The 24,851-nt window shown below is 47.7% G+C and overlaps 1 protein-coding gene across 1 annotated transcript in view; it reads right to left on the bottom strand.

Moving 5' to 3' along the window:
• The window catches only part of LOC145339236 (regulation of nuclear pre-mRNA domain-containing protein 2-like), a 96,061-nt gene extending 71,563 nt beyond the window's left edge, over positions 1 to 24,498 (bottom strand). The window contains 1 exon segment of the mRNA XM_080183637.1: positions 23,432 to 24,498. Within this exon segment, the coding sequence (XP_080039763.1) occupies positions 23,432 to 23,690 (259 nt within the window). The 5' untranslated portion in view covers positions 23,691 to 24,498.
• Between the last annotated feature and the right edge of the window lie 353 nt (positions 24,499 to 24,851).

The following is a 24,851-nucleotide window of genomic DNA, read 5'->3' as shown; positions in this document are numbered from 1 at the left end:
ATCAAAAACCCATCAACCCGCGTCTTAAAAATATTTAGCGAGGCAGCCTCCACCACCTCAACGGGCAAAGAATTCCAGAGATTCACCACCCTTTGAGTGACGAAGTTCCTCCTCAACTCCGTTCTAAACCCCCCCCCCCCCCTTTATCTTGAGGCTGTGCCCCCTAGTCCTACTGTCCTTTCTGAGCGGGAAGAGTCTCTCCACCTCTATCCTATCCATCCCATTCATCATCTTATACGTCTCAATGAGATCTCCCCTCATTGGCAAAGGGTTAATGAATTTTGTACCTGTAATATGTCACAAACATAACCCTTCATCATGACTGATCTTCTGAAGCTTACTCCTGGGAGTAATAAGTTATTCGTTCATGTCTTGCGTGCTTTAACTCTCATTTGTGTAAAGACAGATCGTTTAATGTGGCTGTTATTTTGTAGACTTTGCAAATCTTACCTATCTGCGTTAGTTGAACATCGTTACACAGATGGTAGTTTACGATACCGGCTTTTGACAGCTGCTGATGGCAGATCACGATACTGGCTTTTAACAGGAAGAGTCCTGCTGGGACAGCCGCGATCGCACAAGTAACTTCAAAGACGGGGATGCCGGTACTGCTGAAGGGTTTTGAATCAGGACCAGATTGAAGACTGTGTCGTGACTGCAGGACGGTAATTCCTGATTAAATCTGGGGCTGAATCACGACCAAGGAAGACCCGGAGGTCTGGCAGGAATTGGCACGTTGAATCGTGATTATTGCTGGAGCTCAATGTACAAATGCCCACTTGTGTTTGTGCTCTATGAGAAGTCTAGCAGCCCCTGCTTCTCCCAAAGCTCTTGAATAAATGCCAGAGCTTTCAAATTCAAAACCACTGTATTTTGACACTCAAACAGTCTCAAAGGTATTATTTTACCTACAACAATTACTGTCACACGTATTAGTCTACAATAAATATTGTTTCTTCCACACGATACAAAGACCATAAGACACAGGAGCAGAATTAGGTCACTCAGCCCATCGAGTCTGCTCTGCCATTCAATAATGGCTGATGTTTTTCTCATCCCCATTCTCCTGCCATTTCCCCATAACCCCTGATCCCCTTATTAATCAAGAACCTCTCTATCTCTGTCTTAAAGACACTCCATGACCCAGCTTCCACAGCCTTCTGCGGCAAAAAGTTCACAGATTCCCCACACTCTGGCTGAAGAAATTCCTCCTCATCTCTGTTTTAAAGGATCGTCATTTTAGCCTGAGCTCGTGCCCTCTGGTTCTAGATTTTCCCACTAGTGGAAACATTCTCTCCACATCCATTTTATCCAGGCCTCGCAGTATCCTGTAAGTTTCAATAAGATCCCCCCCTCATCCTTCTAAACTCCAACGAGTATAGACCCAGATTCCTCAACCATTCCTCATATGACAAGCTCTTCATTCCAGGGATCATTCTTGTGATCCTCCTCTGGACCCTTTCCAAGGCCAACGCATCCTTCCTTAGATACGGGGCCCAAAATTGCTCACAATACTCGGCTTGATGGGCCAAGTGGCCTAATTCTGCTCCTATGTCTTATGGTCTTAGTCTGCATAGTGCGCAAGAAGCAATACTTTTCACCATATACTAGTACATGTGACAAAATGCATACCGTTCATAGAGAAGGAAAAGGGAGAGTGCAGAACGTAGCACTACAGTCATAGCTAAGGTCTCGAGAAAGATCACCTTAATATAAGGTAGGTTATCCATTCTCCCCCGCCCCCACACATCAGACACCAGACTGTGGTGGCAATTTTCATAGTAACTTCATTGCAGTGTTAATGTAAGCCTACTTGTGACCCTAATAAATAAACAAACTTTAAAATTCATCCTATAGTCCAAAGTTGTGCTGGTTAGGTGGATCGGCCATGCTAAATTGCCCCTTAGTGTCCAAACATGTGCCAGTTAGGTGGATTGACCGTGCTAAATTCTGCCTCAGTGTACCCAAACAGCTGCCAGAGTGTGGCGACTTGGGGATTTTCATTGTAAAATCATTGCAGTGTTAATGTAAACCTTACTTGTGACACGAACGAATAAACTTTAAAGCACTTTAAAATGTGGATCTTCCTTGTCCTGAAGCTGTGGCTACGCCGGAGATGCAGAAATGTTAACGGTTCCCAGGAAACACCATTATTCAGTACCTCTGATGGATATACTGACAGACTGACACTGGTTGTCTGTTGGGCCACAAAGTAGTTCAAAACAAATGCTTTTTTCAAATAAAAGATTCCCGATTTGGTGGATCTAAATCTGCTACTAACCAGAAGGTGTATTTAATTGAAAATAACTACACTTCCGCAACTGTAGCTATATATAATCATGCTCCGGCACTCCTGACACAATCACAGCAACCAAAGCAATCATCAGGCAAACCACACTTCAGTTTCTGTACATAACAAATTGGGGGTTTAAATGTTTAGAGTAATAGTAGAGTGCAATCAACAATGTTAAGGTACAAACTTCAATGAAACTGACAAAAGGAAGCTTAAGAGGGAAGCAAGCAATCAAAACTAAGCACAGGTTACGAAACAGAACCTTCCGAAAATGATCATACTTGCTTCTCCCCACGACCCAGTGAGTTTATTCATCGAGAGCTTCAAGTTTCTAGGTGTCTGGATCACCAACAAAGAACACAGCACAGGCAACAGGCCCTTCAGCCCGACAAGCCCACGCCACCCATTTTAACACTGAGTGCCTCATTCCAATCCTCCTCCTACCTGCAACTACTGTCTACATCTCAGGGACTCCACCTGTCCTGGTTTCCCCCCCACCCCACGCCAACACTATAGTTAAGTTAGCCCCACCAACGCCTCTGCTTTCTCAGAAGACTAAGGAAATTTGACACGTCTGCTACGACTCTCACCAACTTTTACAGATACGCCACAGAAAGCATTCTTTCTGGTTTTATCACAGCTTGGTATGGGCTCTCGCTCTGCCCAAGACCACAAGAAACTACAAAAGGTCATGAATGTCGCCCAATCCATCATGCAAACCATCCTCCTATCCACTGACTGTCTACACTTCTTGCTGCCTCAGGAAAAGCAGTCAGCATAATTAAGGACCCCATGCACCCGGACATTGTCTCTTCCACCGGGAAAAAGATACAAGTCCAAGGTCATGTACAACCGACTCAAGAACAACTTCTGTCAGACTTCTGAATGGACCTACCTCGTACTAAGTTGATCTTTCTCTCCACCCCAGCTATGACTAACACTACATTCTGCACTCTCTGCTTTCCTTCTCTAGGAATGGTATGCTTTGTCTGTATAGCACGCAAGAAACAATGCTTTTCGCTGTACGTTAATACATGTGACAATAATGAATCAAATCAAATGGGGAGGCAATTGCCCAGTGGTATTATGGCTATTCTATTAGTCCAGAAACTCAGCTAACGTTCTGGCGGACCTGGGTTCGAATCCTGCCACGGAAGATGGTGGAATTTGAATTCAATAAAAAATATCTGGAATTAAGAATCTACTGATGTCCCATTGTCGGAAAAACCCATCTGGTTCCTTGAGGGAAGGAAATCTGCCATCTTCATTGGTCTGGCCTACGTGTGACTCCAGAGCCACAGCAATGTGGTTGACTCTCAACTGCCCTCCAGGAGCAACTAGGGATGGGGAATAAATGCTGGCCCAGCCAGCGACACCCATGTCCCACGAATAAATTGAAAAAAAAAAGTCCAGTCAAATGCAAAATACTGCGGAAGCTGGAAACAGAGAAAAATGCTGGAAAATCTCAACAGGTCTGACAGCACCAGATGACAAAGGGTCACCCGGATTTGAAATGTTGGCTCTATTCTTTCTCCACAGATGTTGTCAGACCTGTTGAAATTTTCCAACATTTTTGTGTTTTGATCCAATCTGGCGACAATCTGGCTCAGGGAGGTAAGGCACTGAATAGCTCCCACACATGCTCATTCTCCTTCTGGAAGTGAAGAATATAGATTTAGGAGCAGGAGGAGGCCATTCGGCCCTTCAAGCCTGCTCCGCCAGTCTTCATAATCGTGGCTGTACATACAACTCAATAGCCTAATCCTGCTTTCTCCCCATAACCCTTGATCCCGTTTACCCCAAGTGCTATACCCAGCTGCCTCTTGAATACATTCAATGTTTTGGCATCAAGTACTTACTGTGGGTGGAGAAGTCAATTACTAGAGGCACAGATTGAAGGTGCGAGGGGCAGGGTTTAAAGCAGATGTGTGAGGCAAGTTTTTCTTTTTAAAGAGAATGTGATGGGTGCCTGGAACTCGGTGCTGGGGGAGATAGTGAAAGCAGATACGATAGCGACATTTAAAGGGGCGTCTTGACAAATACATGATTACGATGGGAAGGGGGGGATACGGTCCCCGGAAGGGTAGGGGGTTTTAGTTCAGACGGGCAGCATGGTCAGTGCAGGCTTGAAGGGCCGAAGGTCCTGTTCCTGCGCTGTAATTTTCTTTGTTCTTTGTAAAGAATTCCACAGGCTCACTACTCTTTGGGTGAAGAAATGTCCATCCTAAATGGTCTATCCTGAATCCTCAGACTGTGATCCCTGGTTCTGCACTCCTCCACCAATCGGGAATATCCTCCCTGTATCTACCCTGTCTCGTCCTGTCTAGTCCCTGTGAGAACCACCACCCCCCCTTCCCTCCCCCCTCATTTATCTGAACTCCAGCAAAAACAATCCTAACCTAATCAATCTCTCCTCATACATCAGTCCCGCCATCCCCAGAATCAGCCTGGTAAGCCAAAGCAGTGGATGCATAAGCATTGACAGAGGACGGGGATAGGGTGAGACAGTAAAACCTAACCCCCTCTCGCAGCAGAATGGCCTGTGGAGATCAGAGAATACGCTCATACCAGTAAAATAGCCACTTGGATGGGGTACCAAAGGGTGTCTAAAAACCACGGAACCTGATCCAGCAAAGGATAGAACCAGAAAGTAATTGTGGTTGCAATTACTGAAAAGCAGGAATAAAAAGACATGGCAAATAAAAAAATACCAATCAACATACAGTGTCCAGAAGGGAAACGACAAGAGAGCAGTTCAGAAGAGCATTCAATTATATCATGGAGAGGTTAAAAGTAAAAAGAACAGTATCCAACAAGTCTTTCCATGGCCCTTCCAAGTTTAAATCCATTTGCACCCTCGTCTCAGCCCTCCTGCACTAAACAGTGCCACTCTTTTTGCCACAGCAATTCTCCACCTGATTAAGCGTTCGGGAAGCAACTCGGGAGGTTTTCTAAGGCAGTGTACGAACGCACATTTCTACTTTTGCCATTCTAACTAAAATCATCACAAAGTGTACCACGGCTTTGACTCCAATTAACCACCTTTCAGCAGGAGGGCATTAGCTCCAGCTTCTAGCAGTGAGCCAGGAGGGTCTACAGTGGAGCTATGATTTTAATAAGGGCAGCAGTCCAATTATGGAGTTTTGCCCTTTAGAAATGTCCACGGGGTGAGGGGGGGAGACTTCTGAACAGTGCAGTAACAGATTGAAGTGCTGACAGGCACAGGTCTCCTGTCAGTGTTCACGGTATGGAAGGGAACGATTTAGGGTCCTGAATTTTTAAAAACAATAATATCGCTAATTGCTCAGAGCACACTGATTTCAACAGGTTTTAAAGAAGGAAAGGGAGCTGGATATTGGTTTTAAACAGGGAATTCCAGAGCAGGGGACCCAGATCAAAGGTGCAGCTGTGAGTGGAGTAATAAAGGGGGAATGGGGGTGCAATTCTGCAAGAAGTCAAAGTCAGGACCAGGGACTGGAAGCGGTTAGAGAGAGAGGGAGAGGAGAGGCCAGTTTCAAACACCAAGGTAAGAATTTTCTATCATAAATGTTGGTGGAACCAGATGTATTTTACTGAGGAGGGGGCTGACAAACAGGATCTCAGATAGGACCAGTGAAAAACAACATAGCCCAATCCATCACGCAAACCAGCCTCTCGTCCATTGACTCCGTCTACACTGCCCGCTGCCTCGGGGGAAAGCAACCAGCATAATCAAGGACCCCACACACCCCAGACATTCTCTCTTCCACCTTCTTCCATCGAGAAAAAGATACAAAAGACTCAGGTCATGTACCAACTGACTCAAGAACAGGTTCTTCTCTGCTGCTGTCAGACTTTTGAATGGACCTACCTTATGTGAAGCTGATCTTTCTCTACACCCTAGCTGTGACTGTAACACTACATTCTGCACCCTCTCCTTTCTTTCTCTCCTATGTACATTATGAACAGTATGTTTGTATGTATAGTACACACAAAACAATACTTTCCACTTTAATTTGATCTTTCTCTACATTCTAGCTGTGACTGTAACACTACATTCTGCAGTCTCTCTTTCCCTTTTCTATGAATGGTATGCTTTATCTGTATAGTGCTCAAGAAACAATACTTTTCATTGTATCCCAATACATGTGACAATAATAAATCAAATCTATGTACTCTATGAACAGTATGCTTTGTCTGTATAGTGCGCAAGAAACAATACTTTTCACTGTATCCCAATACATGTGACAATAATAAGTCTAATTTAAAAAATAAATCAACTATAGACAGTGAAGTTTTAGATGAAGTGAAGGTCGCAGAGGAACAGTCCTTCCCAGAGGTGACAGGGGAACGATGAGGATTTCAACAGCACATATACTAAGATGGGCGATGATGTAGAAGGGGGAAAGGAAGGTCAGCTTTGAGATACGGTAACGTTCAGCTCAGGGTAAACAGGACACCGCGACTGCAAATGGTCTGAACTGGCCGAGGCCAGCGTCCAGAAAGGGGGAATAAAATCAGTGGCAAGAATACAGATGGGGCTGGAAGTGATGGCTGTGATCTTTCCCGGAAGGAAAATGCAGCTCATCCCAGAAAGATTGGCCAGACAAGCAGTCTGACAACTCACAAAACCGGGACGGGTTAGAGGGAGATAACGGAGGGATAGAAATTGGCCACGTTAGCATGCATACAGAATAGCTATTTGATTTATTATTGTCACTTGTGTTAGCATAGTAAAAAGTTTTGTTTCTTGTGTGCTATACAAATAAAATATACCGTTCATAGAGAAGGAAAGGAGAGGGTGCAGAATGTAGTGTTCAGTCATAGCTAGAGTGTAGAGAAAGGACAACTTAATGCGAGGTAGGTCCATTCAAATGTCTGACGGCAGCAGGGAAGATGCTGTTCTTGAGTCAGTTGGTACATGACCTCAGTCTTTTGTAACTTTTTCCCCGACGGAAGAAGGTGGAAGAGAGAACATCCGGGGTACATGGGGTCCTTAATTATGCTGGCTGCTCTTCCTGAGTGTAGGGAAGTCAGTGGGAAGTGTAGGCAGAGTCAACGGATGGGAGGCTGGTTTGTGTGATGGATTGAGCTACATTCACGACCTCTTGTAATGTCTTGTAGTCTTGGACAGAGCAAGAGCCCATACCAAGCTGTGATACAACCAGAAAGAATGCTTTCTATGGTGCATGTGTAAGAGTTGGTGAGAGTCATAATTGCCTGTCTATCTTGTCAGCTACATTAAATCTAGGCCACTCACTGTCCAAATGATCTTCTGCAGAAGCTGAGGCATTTGGCTGCGATAGATGAGCAAAGACTTGGTTGACACGAGCTTCAGCCTAACTACGTAGGAGCTGACATTGTATCTAGAAAAATTCTTACACGTATGACACCACTCATCAATAAGCACAACTTTCACACATATCCTGTTTAAAATTCAACAGCAGCTATCACATTGTTTGAATGTACATATCAACATGTATTGGGACGTGGATTTGTGCACAGAACTCATTAAGCAACTGTTTTCCAATTTCTATTTTCGATGTCATGTTAATGCCTGAAGGGAGGTCAGAGAGCGTGCTGAATGATGCAGGGAGAACAGGAGGAAAATGCGCCATAACAACGCACAATCGCGCATGATGAACGTACACCATTTTAACGATGATACGAGAGCGCATCAGCATTAATAGGTTCAGGCAGCGGACAGTCGAGGGGGTCCACAGACTGCCCCTTTACTGCGGCTATATTCGCAGTACAGTGGTCTTGGAGAGGAGCATTTTGTTAACTTATTCAATCATGGGCGTTGCTGGCTGAGCCAGGACTTATTACCCCTCCCTAGTTGCCCCTTGAGAAAGTGGTGGTGAGCTGCCTTCTTGAATCGCTGCAGTCCACGTGCTGTGGGTTGACCCACAGTGTCATTAGGGAGGGAATTCCAGGATTTTGACCCCAGCGACAGCGAAAGGAGGGCCGAAATGTTTTCAAGTCGGGACGGCGAGTAGCTCAGAGGGGGAACTTGCAGGTGGTGATGTTGCCTAAGTGTCTGCTGCTTCTTGCCCTTCTAGACGTGATGAGGAGATGCCGACATTGGACTGGGGCGGCACAATAAGAAGTCTCACAACACCAGATTAAAGTCCAACAGGTTTATTTGGTATCACGAGCTTTTGGAGCACTGCTCCTTCATCAGGTGAGTGGGGAGTTGGGTTCACAAACAGGGCATAGATAGACACAGACACAACTGCAAGACAATGGTTGGAATGCGAGTCTTTCCAGGTAAACAAGTCTTTACAAGTACAGACTGTGCGAGTGGATAGAGGTTTAATCACAGGTTAAAGAGGTCCTTCTAGATGGTAGAGGTGGCAGGTTCGGAAGGTGCTGTTGAAGCAGCCTTGGTGAGTCGCTGCAGTGCATCTTGTAGATGGTTACACGGCTGCGTCAGTAGTGGAGGGAGTGAGTGTTTGTGGGTAAAGTGTTGATTGAGCAGGGCGACTTTGACCTGGATGGTGTCGAGCTTCAAGAGTTATTGGAGCCATACACATCCAGGCCACACTCCTGACTTGTGTCCTTGTGGATGGTGGACAGGCTTTGGGGTGTCAGGAGGTGAGTTACTCTCCAGAGGATTCCCAGTCTCTGACCTGCTCTGGGAGCCACAGTATTTATATGTTGAGTCCAGTTCAGTTTCTGGTCAATGGTAACCCCCAGGATGTTGATAGTGGGAGGGATTCAGTGATGGTCAATGGTAACCCCCAGGATGTTGACAGGGGGGGGGGGGATTCAATGATAGTTACGCCATTGAATGTCAAGGGGTGATGGTTAGTCTCTCTTATTGGTGATGGTCATTGCCTGGCATTTGTGTGGCATGAGTGTTATTTGCCATTTGTTGTCAGCCTAAGCCTGGATATTGCTACTGGCTGGTATGTTTCAGACCCTCCATGCCTGCTGGGCACTGCGAGGGCTGGGGTGCATTATTGCCTCCGGGATGACAATTTAATTTCATTAGTTAAACTTCCTTTTGAATTTTAATTTAGTTATAGTGCCCCACCAGGGGTTGTCATGCTCACGATTGTTTCATTTATTGATCATTTTACACCCTGCACATCTTTGGACACGAAGGGGCAATTTAGCATGGCCAATCCAATCTACACCTTCTTAGACACTAAGCGACAATTTAGCATGGCCAATCCACCTAACCTACACATCTTTGGACTGTGGGATGAAACCAGAGCACCTGAAGGAAACTCTTTTTAAATTCATTCGTGAGCCATAGGCATTGGTGGCTGGCCAACATTCATTGTCCATCCTTAGTTGCCCTTAACAAAGAACAAAAACAGCCCGGGAAACAGTCCCTTCACCCAACGAGCCCGTGCTGCCATTTAATGCCCCCTCCACACAGGTGATGGTGAGCTGCCTTCTCAAATTGCTGCAGTTCATGTTCAATGGGTGGTTTAACCCACAATACCATTAAGGATGAATTCCAGGATTTTGACCCAGTGACTACAAAAGAATGGCAATTAGAGAGTTAAATGCACAGTGTTAAGGGAATAGGGTGGGAGTGGGCGGGCAGGCCTGGATAAAATAGTATCAGAGTCTGGGTGCAGATTTAATGGGCCAGGTGGCCTCCTTTCTGTATCTAGGAGTCTACGTGAAGTGTCCCATCAGTGACATTTTGGAGCAGCCTTTAAGGCAAGAATGCGATTAATGGGACAATTCAAATAGGGATTCCACTCTCTGAGAAACCAACAGTTTTCCGGTATAAAGTATGGGGATATTGTTTTTTAAAAAAATTATGAATTCTGTACGTGCAGTAATATAATTGCTGCAAAATTCTCAAGACCAAGGGTCAAAAATAACTTGCATAATGTCTTCACTGTTATACACAGTGGAGAAACAAAAGTTTGAAGGAGGAAGTCAGATGTAAAATAAGTTACCACAGTTCCTGCATGCAAGAACTGGGGTCGAACACCATGTTCCAGATGCTAATCAATACGTCCTATTTACAATCAGAAGCAATCTAATACAGAACACCTCCTGCGTGCCCAACTTCCACCAGCACACTGCAAACGTGAAGCAGCTTTTTGTGAGCTGAAGGAATACTGCGCTTATAGTGTAACCCTCTGTGCAATATATCAACTGTCACAGCCCACCCAGCCCTTCAGTGCAAAAGCACCACTCAAACTGCAGGCCAGCAGGTCCAAGCTCCAACTCTGCTCATCTTACTGAGTGAGAACAGTGGCTGGAGGTGTTACAAGTAGTCCCCAGCGCAGTGAATGGGACAGAAGTACAGCAGCTATGCGCTGACCCCTGCTGGAAAATGCACTAGCATCCAGCAGCACATGACCAGACCCAATGGAACTGAAGGGCCACATGGAAAGTAATCGAAGAACAATCAGCTCTGACTTCTGGAAGTTGGGAGGGAATAAAGAATATCGAACTAAGCATCAGATCAAGGCAGCGCAAGTTAGTTCCGTCACCAACTCTGATCTATATTACACCATCCCTCGTACCTTGACTTTCTGATTTGATTCATTACTCAACAGGAGCAGCACTCTGAAAGCTCGTGATGCCAAATAAACCTGTTGGACTTTAACCTGGTGTTGTGAGACTTCTTTGTGCCCATCCCAGTCCAACGCTGGCATCTCCACATCTTAATTTATTATTAGGGTGGCATGGTGGGTTAGCACTGCTGCCTCAGCGCCAGGGACCCAGGTTCGATTCTCGGGTTGGATCACTGTCTGTGTGGAGTCTGCACGTTCTCCCCTTGTCTGCAGGGGTCTCCTCCGGGTGCTTCGGTTTCCTCCCAGTCTGAGAGATGTGCAGGTAAGGGTGCCAAGCTAAATTCTCCCTCAGTGTATCTGAACAGGCACCGGAGTGTGGCAGCTAGGGGATTTTCACAGTAACTTCATTGTGCCATTAACGTAAGCCAACTTGTGAGTAATAAATAAACTTTTACTTTGCATGATGAAAATTGCTTTTGGGACATGAGTAATTATGGATTGTGCACAACTGAAACACTATTCACTCAGTTTTGCTTTATTCATGGGTGGGATGTGGGCATCACTGGCTAAGCCAACAGTTATTGCCGTTTCCTGATTGCCTCCTTGAGAAGGTGGTGGGTGAGCCACCATCTTGAACCTGCTGCAGTCTCCGTGCGTGGTGTACGTACACCCACAATGCTGTTAGGGAGGGAGTTCTGGGATTGTTATTGGACAGTCAATTCCCTCGTGTGTCAGGGAGGGAGTTCCGGGATTTTGATCCCAGCCACAGTGAATGAATGGCCGATATATTTCCCAGTCGGGATGGTGAGTGGCTCGGAGGGGGGAACTTGCAAGGGGTGGTGTTCCTCATGTGTCTGCTGCCCCCCTCCTTGTCGTTCTAGATGGTAGAGGTGGTGGGTTTGGAAGGTGCTGTTGAAGGAGCTTGGTGAGTTTTCATCCAACACAGCTATTAAGGACTGAGGAATTTAAACAGGCTTTAACTCTTGCTCAGTACAATTAGCTAATCTCTAAATAGTAGCTGGGACATGACAATTGACTTCACTGGCACACGGGTTTTCAATTTGGGACCTTCTCCTGGTACTATCAGGAAGCTGCGATGCATTTACATGGTCAAGAGAAACGCGGCAGTTATCTTTTTGTGCACTTCCACAGCAACTTCTTTCCTCAGATGTGTAATAACAGTCCACTCCCCCCATTCAGTAACCAGTTCAGACAAAAAAAGTCTTGAAAAAGGGATAGGTTACAGGGGACAAAGCGACAGAATGCAACTGTTTGGACAACTCAACTGACTCAAGAACAGCTTCTTCCCTGTTGTCATCAGACTTTTGAATGGAAAAGGGTTGAAAGCTTCAGGCTTTTAAATGGCCAGATCACCTGTCCTGGTCCCCCCATACTACAGTTAAGAAAGCCCACCAACACCTCTAATTTTTCAAAAGGCGAAGCAAATTTGGCATGTCCGCTACGACTCTCACCAATATTTACAGATGCTCCATAGAAAGCATTCTTTCTGGTTGTATCACAGCTTGGTCTGGGCTCCTGCTCTGCCCAAGACTGCAAGGAACTACAAAAGGATTGTGAATGTAGCCCAATCCATTCCACAAACCAGCCTCCCATCCATTGACTCTGTCTACACTTCCCGCTGCCTCGGCAAAGCAGCCAGCATAATCAAGGACCCCCCACGCACTCCGGGTATTGTCTCTTCCACCTTCTTCCCTCAGCAAAATAATATAAAAGTCTGAGGTCATGTACCAACTGACTGAAGAACAGCTTTTTCACTGCTGCTGTCAGACTTTTGGTTAGACCTACCTCGCATTAAGTTGATCTTTCTCTACACCCTAGCTATGACTGTAACACTACATTCTGCACTCTCTTCTTTCCTTCTCTATGAACAGTATGCTTTGTCTGTATAGCACACAAGAAACGATACTTTTCACTGTATCCCAATACATGTGACAATAATAAATCAAATCTATGTACTCTACGAACAATGTTTTGTCTGCATAGTGTGCAAGAAACAATACTTTTCACTGTTTCCCAATACACATGACAATAAATAAATCAAAATTAAGTTAGCATGCTGTACTGTGTACAGGAGTTTCAATGTGTTTACAGATAATAGGCGTAACACAATGTTTGCCCATGTATTCAATACATTAATGGGTGTCCCATTGGTGTCTACTTCTCACGTATTTACTGACAACACAACGAAAGCAGGACAAGATTTTACTACGCTGCTTTCTAAAAAACATTGAGAAACAGGAGTCAAAGGCTGAGGAAGCAGGGCACATCACATCCAAGTTTCAAAAACACGGCAAATTGTAAAGGGAAAAGGACAACAGGAGGTTCAAGTATTTCACAATGCGCTGCCTGCAAAAGAATGATACTGTCCAAGATGGCCCATGTTAAAGACCATAGAAATACAGGAAACACCAGCAACAATGTGTGCATCTTCTGAGCCTGTGGTGAAAGGGCCTTGTTCATGCCTGTGTTTCAAATCAGCTCTGAAGTTGTCTCCCCCCTAACCCCAACCCACCTCTCAACAACAGCAATGACAACAGAACACCTTATAAAAAGGTAGGCGAGATTAAAGAAGATTCTCAATTAGCTACTGTGCAAGAACAAAAGGAAAAGGCCAAAGGCGACACAGTGGGTTAGCGCTGCTGCCTCACAGCGCCAGGGACCCGGTTTTGATTCCCGGCTTGGGTCACTGTGTGGGGTTTGCACATTCTCATAAGAACATAAGAACATAAGAAATAGGAGCAGGAGTAGGCCATCTAGCCCTTCGAGCCTGCCCCGCCATTCAATAAGATCATGGCTGATCTGTTGTGGCTCAGTTCCACTTTCCCGCCCTCTCCCCATAACCCTTAATCCCCTCTCTTATCAAGAACCCATCAACCCGCTTCTTAAAAATATTTAGCGAGGCAGCCTCCACCACTTCAACGGGCAGAGAATTCCAGAGATTCACCACCCTTTGAGTGAAGAAGTTCCTCCTCAACTCCGTTCTAAACCGCCTCCCCTTTATCTTGAGGCTGTGCCCCCTAGTCCTACTGTCTTTTTTGAGCGGGAAGAGTCTCTCCACCTCTATCCTATCCATCCCATTCATCATCTTATACGTCTCAATGAGATCTCCCTTCATTCTTCTAAACTCTAACGAGTACAAGCCTAGTTTATTCAGCCTCTCCTCATAGCTCAATCCCCTCAACTCCGGTATCAGCCTAGTAAACCTCCTCTGCACTCCCTCCAGGACCAAAATATCCTTGCGCAGGTGCGGCGCCCAAAACTGCACACAGTACTCCAGCTGCGGCCTCACCAATGCCCTATACAGCTGCAGCAAGACCTCCCTACTTTTATATTCAATCCCCCTCGCTATGAAGGCCAGCATCCCATTCGCCTTCCTGACCACCTGCTGCACCTGCAAGCTGGGTTTTTGCGACTCATGCACTCCGTGTCTGTGTGGATTTCCTCCGGGTGCTCCGGTTTCCGTCCACAGTCCGAAGGACGTGCGGGTTAGGGTGCATTGGCCGCGCTAAATTCTCCCTCAGTGTACCCGAACAGGCAGTGGAGTGTGGCAACTAGGGGATTCACACAGTAACTTCATTGTAGTGTTGATGTAAGCCAACTTGTGACACTAATAAATAAACTACCAAGCCCAGTCTTACAAACAAATCAATCTTAGAACAGAATCATAGAATCCCTACAGTACAGGAGGCCATTCGGCCCATTGAATCTGTATCGATCACAATCCCATCCAGAACCTATTCCTACAGCCCCACATTAACCCCACTGATCCCTGACCTTAAGAGGCAATTTAGCATGGCCAATCCAACTAACCTGCACATCTTTGGTCACTAAGAGGCAATTTTGCATGGCCAATCCACCCTAACCTGTAGCTCTTTGGACCGCGGGAGGAAACCAGAGCACCCGGACGTAACCGAGGCACTCAAGGGGAGAAAGTACAAACTCCACACAGTCACCTGAGGCCAGAATTGAACCTGGGTCACAAGAAGGCTTACATTAACACTAATGAAGCTACTATGAAAATCCCCAAGTTGCCACACTCCACCCTGTTTGGGTGCACTGAGGGAGAATTTAGCATGGCTAACGCACCCTAACCAGCACGTGTTTCAGACTGTGGGAGGAAACTGGAGGATGCAGAGAAAACTCACGCAGACACGGGGAGAATGTGCAGACTCCACACAGACAGTGACCCAAGCCGGGAATTGAACCCGGGTCCCTGGCACTGAGAGGCAGCAGTGCTAACCCACTTTAGCACCATGCCACTCAATGTGCACACCATGCAAATCGATTATTTTTGTTCAGAGAAAGAGAGCTTCACTCTACAATTAAACAGTGTGACGCAGGCTGTTACAGTTGGAGTAACTCACAGACAGACATGCAATTTGCCACTAAAGCGACCCTCCCTTAGGTCACAGGTAAATAAGACCGGTTCAGTTGAGGGAATGCAAATCAAGTCTGTTCACAGATAGGGTGAAGTCCTTCAAATATTTTTAAGACAGATGGATAGATTCTTGGTAAGCAAGGGGACAAAAAACGGTGGGATAGGTGGGATGCAGATGAGATTATCATCAGATCAGCCGTGACTTACTAAAGGGCTTGACGGGGCAAATGGCCAACTCCTTGTATTAAAAAGAGCCTCCCAATCAGTTTTCAAAATATTAACTCAAGTAAATTTGAAATATTTGTTAGTCACAAGTGAGGCCCACATTGACACTGCAACGAAGTTACTGTGAAAATCCCCCAGTTGCCACACTCCTGTTCGGGTGCACGGAGGCAGAATTTAGCACGGCCAATGCACCCTAACCCGCACGTCTTTCAGACTGTAGGAGGAAATCGGAGCACCCGGAGGAAACCCACGCAGACATGGGGAGAACAGGCAGACTCCACACAGACAGTGACCCAAGGCTCGGAATCAAACCAGGGTCCCTGGTGCTGTGCAGCAGAGGTGATAGCCAAATGCAGGCAATCAGGATAGCTTTGGGGTTTTAAAAAAGGGGGTGACATGGACAAGTTGGGCCAAAGAGCCTGTTTCCATACTGTGAACCTCTATGACTCTATAACCAGTGTGCCACTGTGCCGCCCAATGCACAATTCTCAAACTGTAGGCAGGGGTTCACGCTACATCGGTTAAAAAACTTCATTTCTGACCAGTCCTTTCATCTGTGCTATTTCGCTGAGAGCCAACACAATCGTCAACTGCTGAAAAATCTGACAAGAGATTCCCATACGCACTGTGCTATTTTTCTGGTTCACAAGTATAGCGGCAGATGTGACTTGCAACCGCAAAAGACGGTTGCCTTGTTGTTTGGTGAGGGACTGTGGGAGTCACATGGGAAGAGTTGAAAATCTAGCTGATTATAGCTCACGCTTCTGTGCTTCCAACAACTCTGAACTCACGCTAAACAGATTGCTGACAATTAGTAAGGACGCAAGCTCCTGTAGTAGATGTCAAACACTGTAGAAATGACACTTTCAGATGAAGTGTCAACTTGAGACTCCGTCTGCCGGCTGGATGCAAAATATCCCATGGCACTATTCAAAGTGGAGCTTTGCCTTGGTGGCTGTGGTAAATATTCATCCTTCCATCAACATCACAGATTAACTGGTTATCGCCTTACCCTTTGTGGGAAATTAAAGGCTTTCCTACATCACCGGTGGCACAGTGGGTTAACACTGATGCCTCATGGCGGCAGGGACTCAGGTTCCATTCCCAGCTTGGGTCACTGTCTGTGTGGAGTCTGCATGTTCTCCCCGTGTCCGCATGGATTTCCTCTGGCTGAGGCATAGAATCTCTACAGTGCAGAAGGAAGACACTCGGCCCATCGAGTCTGCACTGAACACAATCCCAACTAGGCCCTATCCACATAACCATATATTTACCTTAGCTAGTCCCCCGAAGCTAAGGGGCAATTTAGCACGGCCAATCCACCTAACCCTCGGGACTGTGGGAGGAAACCCATGCCGACACGGGGAAGAACATGCAGACTCCTCACAGACAGTGATCCAAGGCTGGGAATCGAACCCAGGTTCCTGGCACTGTGAGGCAGCTATGCTAACCACTGTGCTGCCCTCTAACCATATGGTTGCTACGGTTTCCTCCCTCAGTCTGAAAGACATGGTTAGGGTGCACTGGTCGTGCTAAATTCTCCCTCAGTGTGCCTGAATAGGCACCGGAGTGTGGCAACTTGGGGATTTTCACAGCAACTTCATTGCAGCGTTAACATAAGCTGACCTGTGACACTAATAAACAAACTTTACAAAACTAATTACACTTCCAAAAGGACTTCTTTGGGTTTGAAGTGCTTTCAGACATTCATTGGTCATGAAAGGTGCTAATAACATTCATTAGTCAGGCCTCAGAAGTATTGGTACCAATAGTCCGCATCTTAACAGATCCACCCACATGGGAAGCAATAATATACTCTTCAAAGAAAGGGAAACACCACAGCACAGTACAAATCTACACTTCCTGCTGCCTCCAGAAAAACAGCCTGCATAATCAAGGACCCCCACACACCCCGGACATTCTCTCTTCCACCTTCTTCTGTTGGGGAAAAAGATACAAAAGTCTGAGGTCACGTACCAACCAACTCAAGAACAGCTTCTTCCCTGCTGTCAGACTTTTGAATGGACCTACCTCGCATTAAGTTGATCTTTCTCTGCACCCCTAGCTATGACTGTAACATTACATTCTGCACTCTCTCCTTTGCTTCTCTATGAACGGTATGCTTCGCCTATATAGTATACAAGAAGCAATACTTTTTACTGCATCCTAGTACATGTGACAATAATAAATCACTATCAGTTCTCCATCAATTCCCACATGCAATTACTCAGCAAAAGCGAGGATTTTTTTTTCTCCTGAGCCCAGATACCAAGGCCAACTGGCATGCCCCGTGGCATTGTCCTCTTAAAAAGATCCCTCCAGCTGCTGCGAAAACAAACAACACCGAGTACAGTTTCAAATGCAACTGAATCAGTCTGCACTGTGTAGTTCCGTGTGCGCACTCATGGCAAATCCTCTGCTGTAGTTGCAGAGGTATTGCCATAGGCTCACACAGCACACTGGCATCTCACACACTCAGACTGGCCCCTCAATAAGCATTTAACAAGTTTCTCCCACCCATCACCGTCATGCAGGGGGGGATCAATTAGGAGTGTCCAGCTTGAAACATACTCCTCAAACACAAGGTTCAAAAGAGAAAGCATTGCAACTTCCACAACTGGGCACTTCGTACAGTTCAGCTGGACACAGCACAAACATTAAACAGCACACTCAATTTGATTGGAACGGCTATTTGCATTCTGTCTTACTGAATACAACGGTGGCACAGTGGGTTAGCATTACTACCTCTCAGCTCCAGGTTCGATTCCCAGCTTGGGTCACTGTCTGCGTGGAGCCTGCATGTTCTCCCCGTGTCTGCATGGGTGTCCCCCGGGTGCTCCAGTTTCCTCCCACACTCCAAAGATGTGCAAGTTAGGTGGACTGGCTGTGCTTAATTGTCCCTTAGCGTCCCAAAAGGTATAGTTAGGGTGATTAGGAAGGTAAATACGTGGGGTAGAGTCTGCATCCATTCTTATTAGTAAGAATGGATACAGACTCTACAGGCCAAATGGCTTCCTTCTGCAATGTAGAGATTCTACAATTCTGAAATCTGGGCCAAATGGTTATCATTGAAACAGGCCTATTTCTAAAGGAGGTGCTGCTAAGAACACCATCACTGCAAATGCAACGCAGCACATGGAGGAACTATACCCTCATACTCAATTCCAAATCTAACTCTTCCATCATGAGGTAGGATAAAGAAGTTAGGCTGCTTCCTGTGGAGAATGGGTGTAGCAGAGATCATGTCACTCTAACCTAACATTCAACCATTTACATGATCATAGAATACAGAAGGCGGCCATTCAGCCCACTGAGTTTGTATGCACCCAAGCCCTTTCCCATAACCCTTATTTATTAACTCGACACTTGGGTCAATTTAGCACAGCCAATCCATGCAACCTGCACATCTTTGGCCACTAAGAGGCAACTTTATATGACAAATCCCGCTAACCTATACATCTTTGGGAGGAAACCGGAGCACCCAGACAAAACCCACTCAAACACAGGTAACGTGCAAACTCCATATTAGCTTAAAGTCCAAAAGATTTATTTGGAATCACGAGCTTTCGGAGCATTTCTCCTTCCTCAAGTGACACCTCATGGATTCACTCATAGGAGGAAGGAGCTCGGAGCTCCGAAAGTTTGAGACGCTAAGTAAATCTGTTGGACTTTAACCTGGTGTTGTGGGACTTCTTACTTGCCCACCCCAGTCCAATGCCGGCAGCTCCACATCAAAACTCCAGGCAGTGACCCAAGCCTGGAATCAAACCCGGGTCCCTGCTGTGAGGCAGCAGTGCCAACCATTTTAGTCTGGGGCAGCACAAAGAAAATAGCTTTCAGGTGAAGCACAACCAAGACCCAGTCAAATAAAAGGCACAGATCTTCCCAGAGTGACACTTGTGTTCTAATGAGAGCACCAGGACACTAGGGCAGCAAAATACAACTGCCAAAAACACAACCAATGCATTAGAACAATTTTTTTTAATTTAAAAGAGTAAGAACCCTACAGCTTGTCTAGCCGCAATCCCTTGTGCAAATCGGATCTGTCACCAGCAATTCAACATTTAAAGCACTTGAAACAAACTGAAAACAGCGACCAAAGCATAGAAATACTGCAAATGTTCTCACTGCTGCGAGATTCCTGCATCCCTCACCACAATGACAAAGCCACGACACACCTCTGGAACACTGCACTTGGACGTAAAGCTATCAACAAAATGCCATCCGTCCATTTCTTTTTGGGGTAACGCCTTCTTACATAGCACTGTTTCAGAAGTTTATTTACCCTCTGCGTGCCAGGGACAGATCCTCTCTCTTGAGATACAGCTGGGCAGAGCTTCATTTGGAAAGTACTGACACCCCAAGATATCGCTTACATGCAGTCTGCGGCTGCAGAAAGTCAGAATCGTAGAATCTCCACAGTGCAGAAGGCAGCCATTCGGCCCATCGAGCCTGCATCGATAACAATCCCACCCTGTCCCCATAACCCCACATATTTAGCCTGCTAATTCCCACCAAAACTTGGAGCAATTTAGCATGGCCAATCCACCTAACCTGCACATCTTTGGACACTAAGGGGCAATTTAACATGGCCAATCCATCGAACCTGCACATCTTTGGACACCCTAAAGTCTATTCAATCCAGTTCCCACAGAGTGGTAGCCAGTGAAAAACCTTACACAATAATATAAACAGAGTGCTGGAAAAGCTCTGCAGGTCTGACAGCCTCTGAGGAGAGAGAAGCAGGAGCTAATGTTTCGAGTCCGATCTGACTCTGTACCAGAGCTCCAGCTCAGCATCAATTCTAGATGAAGTGTCACATTAATAGGTAGAGGCATCCACAATCCCATACAGAGCTGACCGGTGGCCACTAACTTGAGGATCGGCACACCACAGGGCAAGGTTGAGAAGATGGGGCCTGCATAAGTAACCTCAGCTGGTACGGGTACTGAACCCGTGCTCTGGGTTTTGTCCTACACCACCAACCAGCCAACGTGGATAACTGAGTCCTATTAAAATTCAAAACATTAACTCTGCTTTTCTCTCCCTCTGCACTCCATCGAACCCTGGGACAGATTATCAAACCGGGGAGGGGGGAATAAGAGCATGCAACAAAGACAGAAAATGCTGGAGAAACTCGGTATGAAAGCAAAATACTGCAGCATCTGGTGATTGATAAAAACAAAGTGCTGGAAAGTAGGAACTACAGGGTTGGGGGGGTGGGGTTTAAAGTTTACAAATGTGACAGGTGAAGGGAGAAAAGGAGGGAAAAACTCAGCAGATCTGGCAGCATCTGTGGAGAGAGAACCAGAGTTAACATTTCAAGATTGTGCACAGTTCTGGTCACCATATTATAGAAAGGATATTATTAAACTCGAAGGAGTGCGGAAGAGATTTACTAGGATGTTACCGGGACTTGATGGTTTGAGTTATAAGGACAGGCTGGATAGACTGGGACTTTTTCCTCTGGAGCATAGGAGGCTGAGGGGCAATCCTATAGAGGTTTATAAAATAATGAGGGACACAGATCAGCTAGATAGTCAATATCTTTTCCCAAAGGTAAGGGAGTCTAAAACTAGAGGGCATAGGTTTAAGATGAGAAAGGAGAGGGTCCAGAGGGGTAATATTTTCACACAGGCGGTGGTGAGTGACTGGAACAGACAGCCAAAGGTAGTAGTAGAGGGGGGTACAATTTTAAAAAACATTTAGACGGTTACATGAGTGAGCAAGATGGGTATCGACGAATATGGACCAAATGCAGGCACATGGGACGAGCTTAGGGGTTAAAAAAAGTCAGCACTGGACAAGTTGGGCCGAAGAGCCTGTTTCCATGCTGTAAATCTCTATACCTGCATGATTCTTCACCTGGGCCTCAGTCCGACCTTTCTTCAGAGCTCCGAAGCTTCACTGAGGGATGTGGAGCTCTGGAAAAGGACTTGGAAACATCAACTCTGATCCTCTCTCCACAGATCTTTCCATCATCCTCTCCTTCCAAATCCAAACTTCCAGCATGGCAATCAGATGCAAAGGGAAGAGAAGGTGGGCCGGGACCGAAGGGTGAAGAAGGGGGGAGAGAGAGAGAGAGAGAAAGAAAGAAGGGGGAGAAAGAAGGGAAGGCGAAAGGGGGGGGGGGAGAAAAGAAGGGAAGGCGAAAAGGGGGGGGGGGGAGAGAAAAGAAGGGAAGGCGAAAAGGGGGGGGGGGAGAGAAAAGAAGGGAAGGCGAAAAGGGGGGGGGGGAGAAAAGAAGGGAAGGCGAAAAGGGGGGGGGGGGGAGAAAAGAAGGGAAGGCGAAAGGGGGGGGGAAAAAAGGGAAGGCGAAAGGGGGGGAAGGGAAGAAGGGAAGGCGAAAGGGGGGGAAAAAAGAAGGGAAGGCGAAAGGGGGGGAAAAAAGAAGGGAAGGCGAAAGGGGGGGGAAAAAAGAAGGGAAGGCGAAAGGGGGGGAAAAAAGAAGGGAAGGCGAAAGGGGGGGAAAAAAGAAGGGAAGGCGAAAGGGGGGGAAAAAAGAAGGGAAGGCGAAAGGGGGGGAAAAAAGAAGGGAAGGCGAAAGGGGGGGAAAAAAGAAGGGAAGGCGAAAGGGGGGGAAAAAAGAAGGGAAGGCGAAAGGGGGGGAAAAAAGAAGGGAAGGCGAAAGGGGGGGAAAAAAGAAGGGAAGGCGAAAGGGGGGGAAAAAAGAAGGGAAGGCGAAAGGGGGGGAAAAAAGAAGGGAAGGCGAAAGGGGGGGAAAAAAGAAGGGAAGGCGAAAGGGGGGGAAAAAAGAAGGGAAGGCGAAAGGGGGGGAAAAAAGAAGGGAAGGCGAAAGGGGGGGAAAAAGAAGGGAAGGCGAAAGGGGGGGAAAAAAGAAGGGAAGGCGAAAGGGGGGGAAAAAAGAAGGGAAGGCGAAAGGGGGGGAAAAAAGAAGGGAAGGCGAAAGGGGGGGAAAAAAGAAGGGAAGGCGAAAGGGGGGGAAAAAAGAAGGGAAGGCGAAAGGGGGGGAAAAAAGAAGGGAAGGCGAAAGGGGGGGAAAAAAGAAGGGAAGGCGAAAGGGGGGGAAAAAAGAAGGGAAGGCGAAAGGGGGGGAAAAAAGAAGGGAAGGCGAAAGGGGGGGAAAAAAGAAGGGAAGGCGAAAGGGGGGGAAAAAAGAAGGGAAGGCGAAAGGGGGGGAAAAAAGAAGGGAAGGCGAAAGGGGGGGAAAAAGAAGGGAAGGCGAAAGGGGGGGAAAAAAGAAGGGAAGGCGAAAGGGGGGGAAAAAGAAGGGAAGGCGAAAGGGGGGGAAAAAAGAAGGGAAGGCGAAAGGGGGGGAAAAAAGAAGGGAAGGCGAAAGGGGGGGAAAAAAGAAGGGAAGGCGAAAGGGGGGGAAAAAAGAAGGGAAGGCGAAAGGGGGGGAAAAAAGAAGGGAAGGCGAAAGGGGGGGAAAAAAGAAGGGAAGGCGAAAGGGGGGGAAAAAAGAAGGGAAGGCGAAAGGGGGGGAAAAAAGGGAAGGCGAAAGGGGGGGAAAAAAGAAGGGAAGGCGAAAGGGGGGGAAAAAAGAAGGGAAGGCGAAGGGGGGGGAAAAAAGAAGGGAAGGCGAAGGGGGGGGAAAAGAAGGGAAGGCGAAAGGGGGGGGAAAAAAGAAGGGAAGGCGAAAGGGGGGGAAAAAAGAAGGGAAGGCGAAAGGGGGGGAAAAAAGAAGGGAAGGCGAAAGGGGGGGAAAAAAGGGAAGGCGAAAGGGGGGGAAAAAAGGGAAGGCGAAAGGGGGGGAAAAAAAAGAAGGGAAGGCGAAAGGGGGGGAAAAAAAAGAAGGGAAGGCGAAAGGGGGGGAAAAAAAAGAAGGGAAGGCGAAAGGGGGGGAAAAAAAGAAGGGAAGGCGAAAGGGGGGGAAAAGGGAAGGCGAAGGGGGGAGCGGGGAAGAAGGGAAGGAAGGGAAAAGGAGGAGAGAGAAAACTTTGTGGGAGCTATGGAAACAACTGGAGCTGCCCAGGATCAGATACACTGACATTGGGACAATGTAACCCACCCCCCTCCACACACACACACACACACACAAATACCCAGTGCAGACCCCCGGGCCCGGTGGGAGAGACTCACATTTCCTCATACACTTCATCCAGTGCCTGACGATGGCGGTGTAGTGTTTCTTGTTGTCCAGGATCCAGGAGCTAAGGCCCTGGATACCGTCCATGGTGTTGGTGACGCTCAGCAGCTTCTTCTCCAGCGTGGCCTCCAGGGCGGCGAGCGGGGAGCTGCTGGGGGGGGCGGAGGGCCCGGCGGACCCGGCTGTCCCGGTTCCCCCGGCCGCCGCCGCTCCTCCTCCTCCTCCCGCCGCCGCTGCTGCGACAGCCGCCATCTTGCTGCCTTCCTCGCGCCCCCTCCGGCCGCGCGACCTGGGATGGAGGGGGGCGGGGACGCGCGGACTCGCGGGTCTTGCGTGCGCGCACTCACTCACTCACACAGACAAGCAGCACGAGAGCGAGCACATTAACCGCCGCGGGTGCGCGGTGGAGCTGAGGAAAAAAAGGGGCGTGGCAGAGGGGGCGCGGAAGAGGGTGGGGGCTCGGAAGAGGGTGGGCGTGACAGACGGGCTAAACACGTGATCCTACCCTCCACTACAGCTCCGCCCACACCCCCTCCACCAAGCCGCCACGCCCCCTCCCTTCTGATTGGGAAGCTGGCCCGAATTCCAACGGCCTCACGCGCCCGGGGCGACCGTTAAAGCAGGGAGAGGGGACCACGCCTGCGCGCACACACGAAAAAGGTGGGAAAGAAGGGGACGAACCCGCGCCTGCGCACCTCGGGTGGGGAAAAGGCAAGGCCAGTCGCGCCTGCGCACACGAGAGAGAACGGAATTTGTCCACGCCTGCGCACTAGGGAGAATGGGTGTTTTGGTAGGAGGGGGTGGTCGGCAGGAGTGATCTGTCCGTCCCTGCGCACACGAGAAAAAGGGAGAGGATCAATCAATGCTCGCGCACAGACGAGAAAAAAGTGTCTGTCTGCGTACAGAGAGAAAGAGGGGAGTTAGGGATCAATCAACGCCTGCGCACACGAGGGAAAGGAGAGGTGAGGGGGAGCAGGTAGGATGGAGAGATGTGACCACGCTTGCGCACAGCAGAGAAGGGGCGGGATCAGTCTGCGTGTGCGCACACTAGAGGGGGGTCAGGATCCGTCCGCGCCTGCGCACACCAGAGAAAGGCACGGGATCAGTCCGCGCCTGCGTGCATAACAAAGGATGGATTGTCTACGCCTGCGCACACCAGATGGGGGGGGGGGGGGGGGGGCTAGGATCGGAGTTAAGATTGGTCCGCGTCTGCGCACAAACGAGTGGGACACCTTTCCCTGTCGGTCTCTGCGCTCGGTGCATGCGCAGTGCCCACCTCCGTCCAGCGCCGACGGTTGAAAAGGTCGACGACCGGGGGCGGGACAACAGATTTGGATTGATTTCCCCTCGCTCTCTGTGAGGAAATTAATTGTTTTCTTTAAGAAAACCCTCCCTTCCCCCTTTCCTGATGCT

This window comes from Carcharhinus amblyrhynchos, unplaced genomic scaffold (assembly GCF_965287045.1).
Source record: "Carcharhinus amblyrhynchos unplaced genomic scaffold, sCarAmb.v2.hapA chromosome_356, whole genome shotgun sequence".
Lineage (NCBI taxonomy): Eukaryota > Metazoa > Chordata > Chondrichthyes > Carcharhiniformes > Carcharhinidae > Carcharhinus > Carcharhinus amblyrhynchos.
The sequence above is the reverse complement of the archived record's forward strand: the minus strand, read 5'-3'. Positions and strand labels throughout refer to the sequence as shown.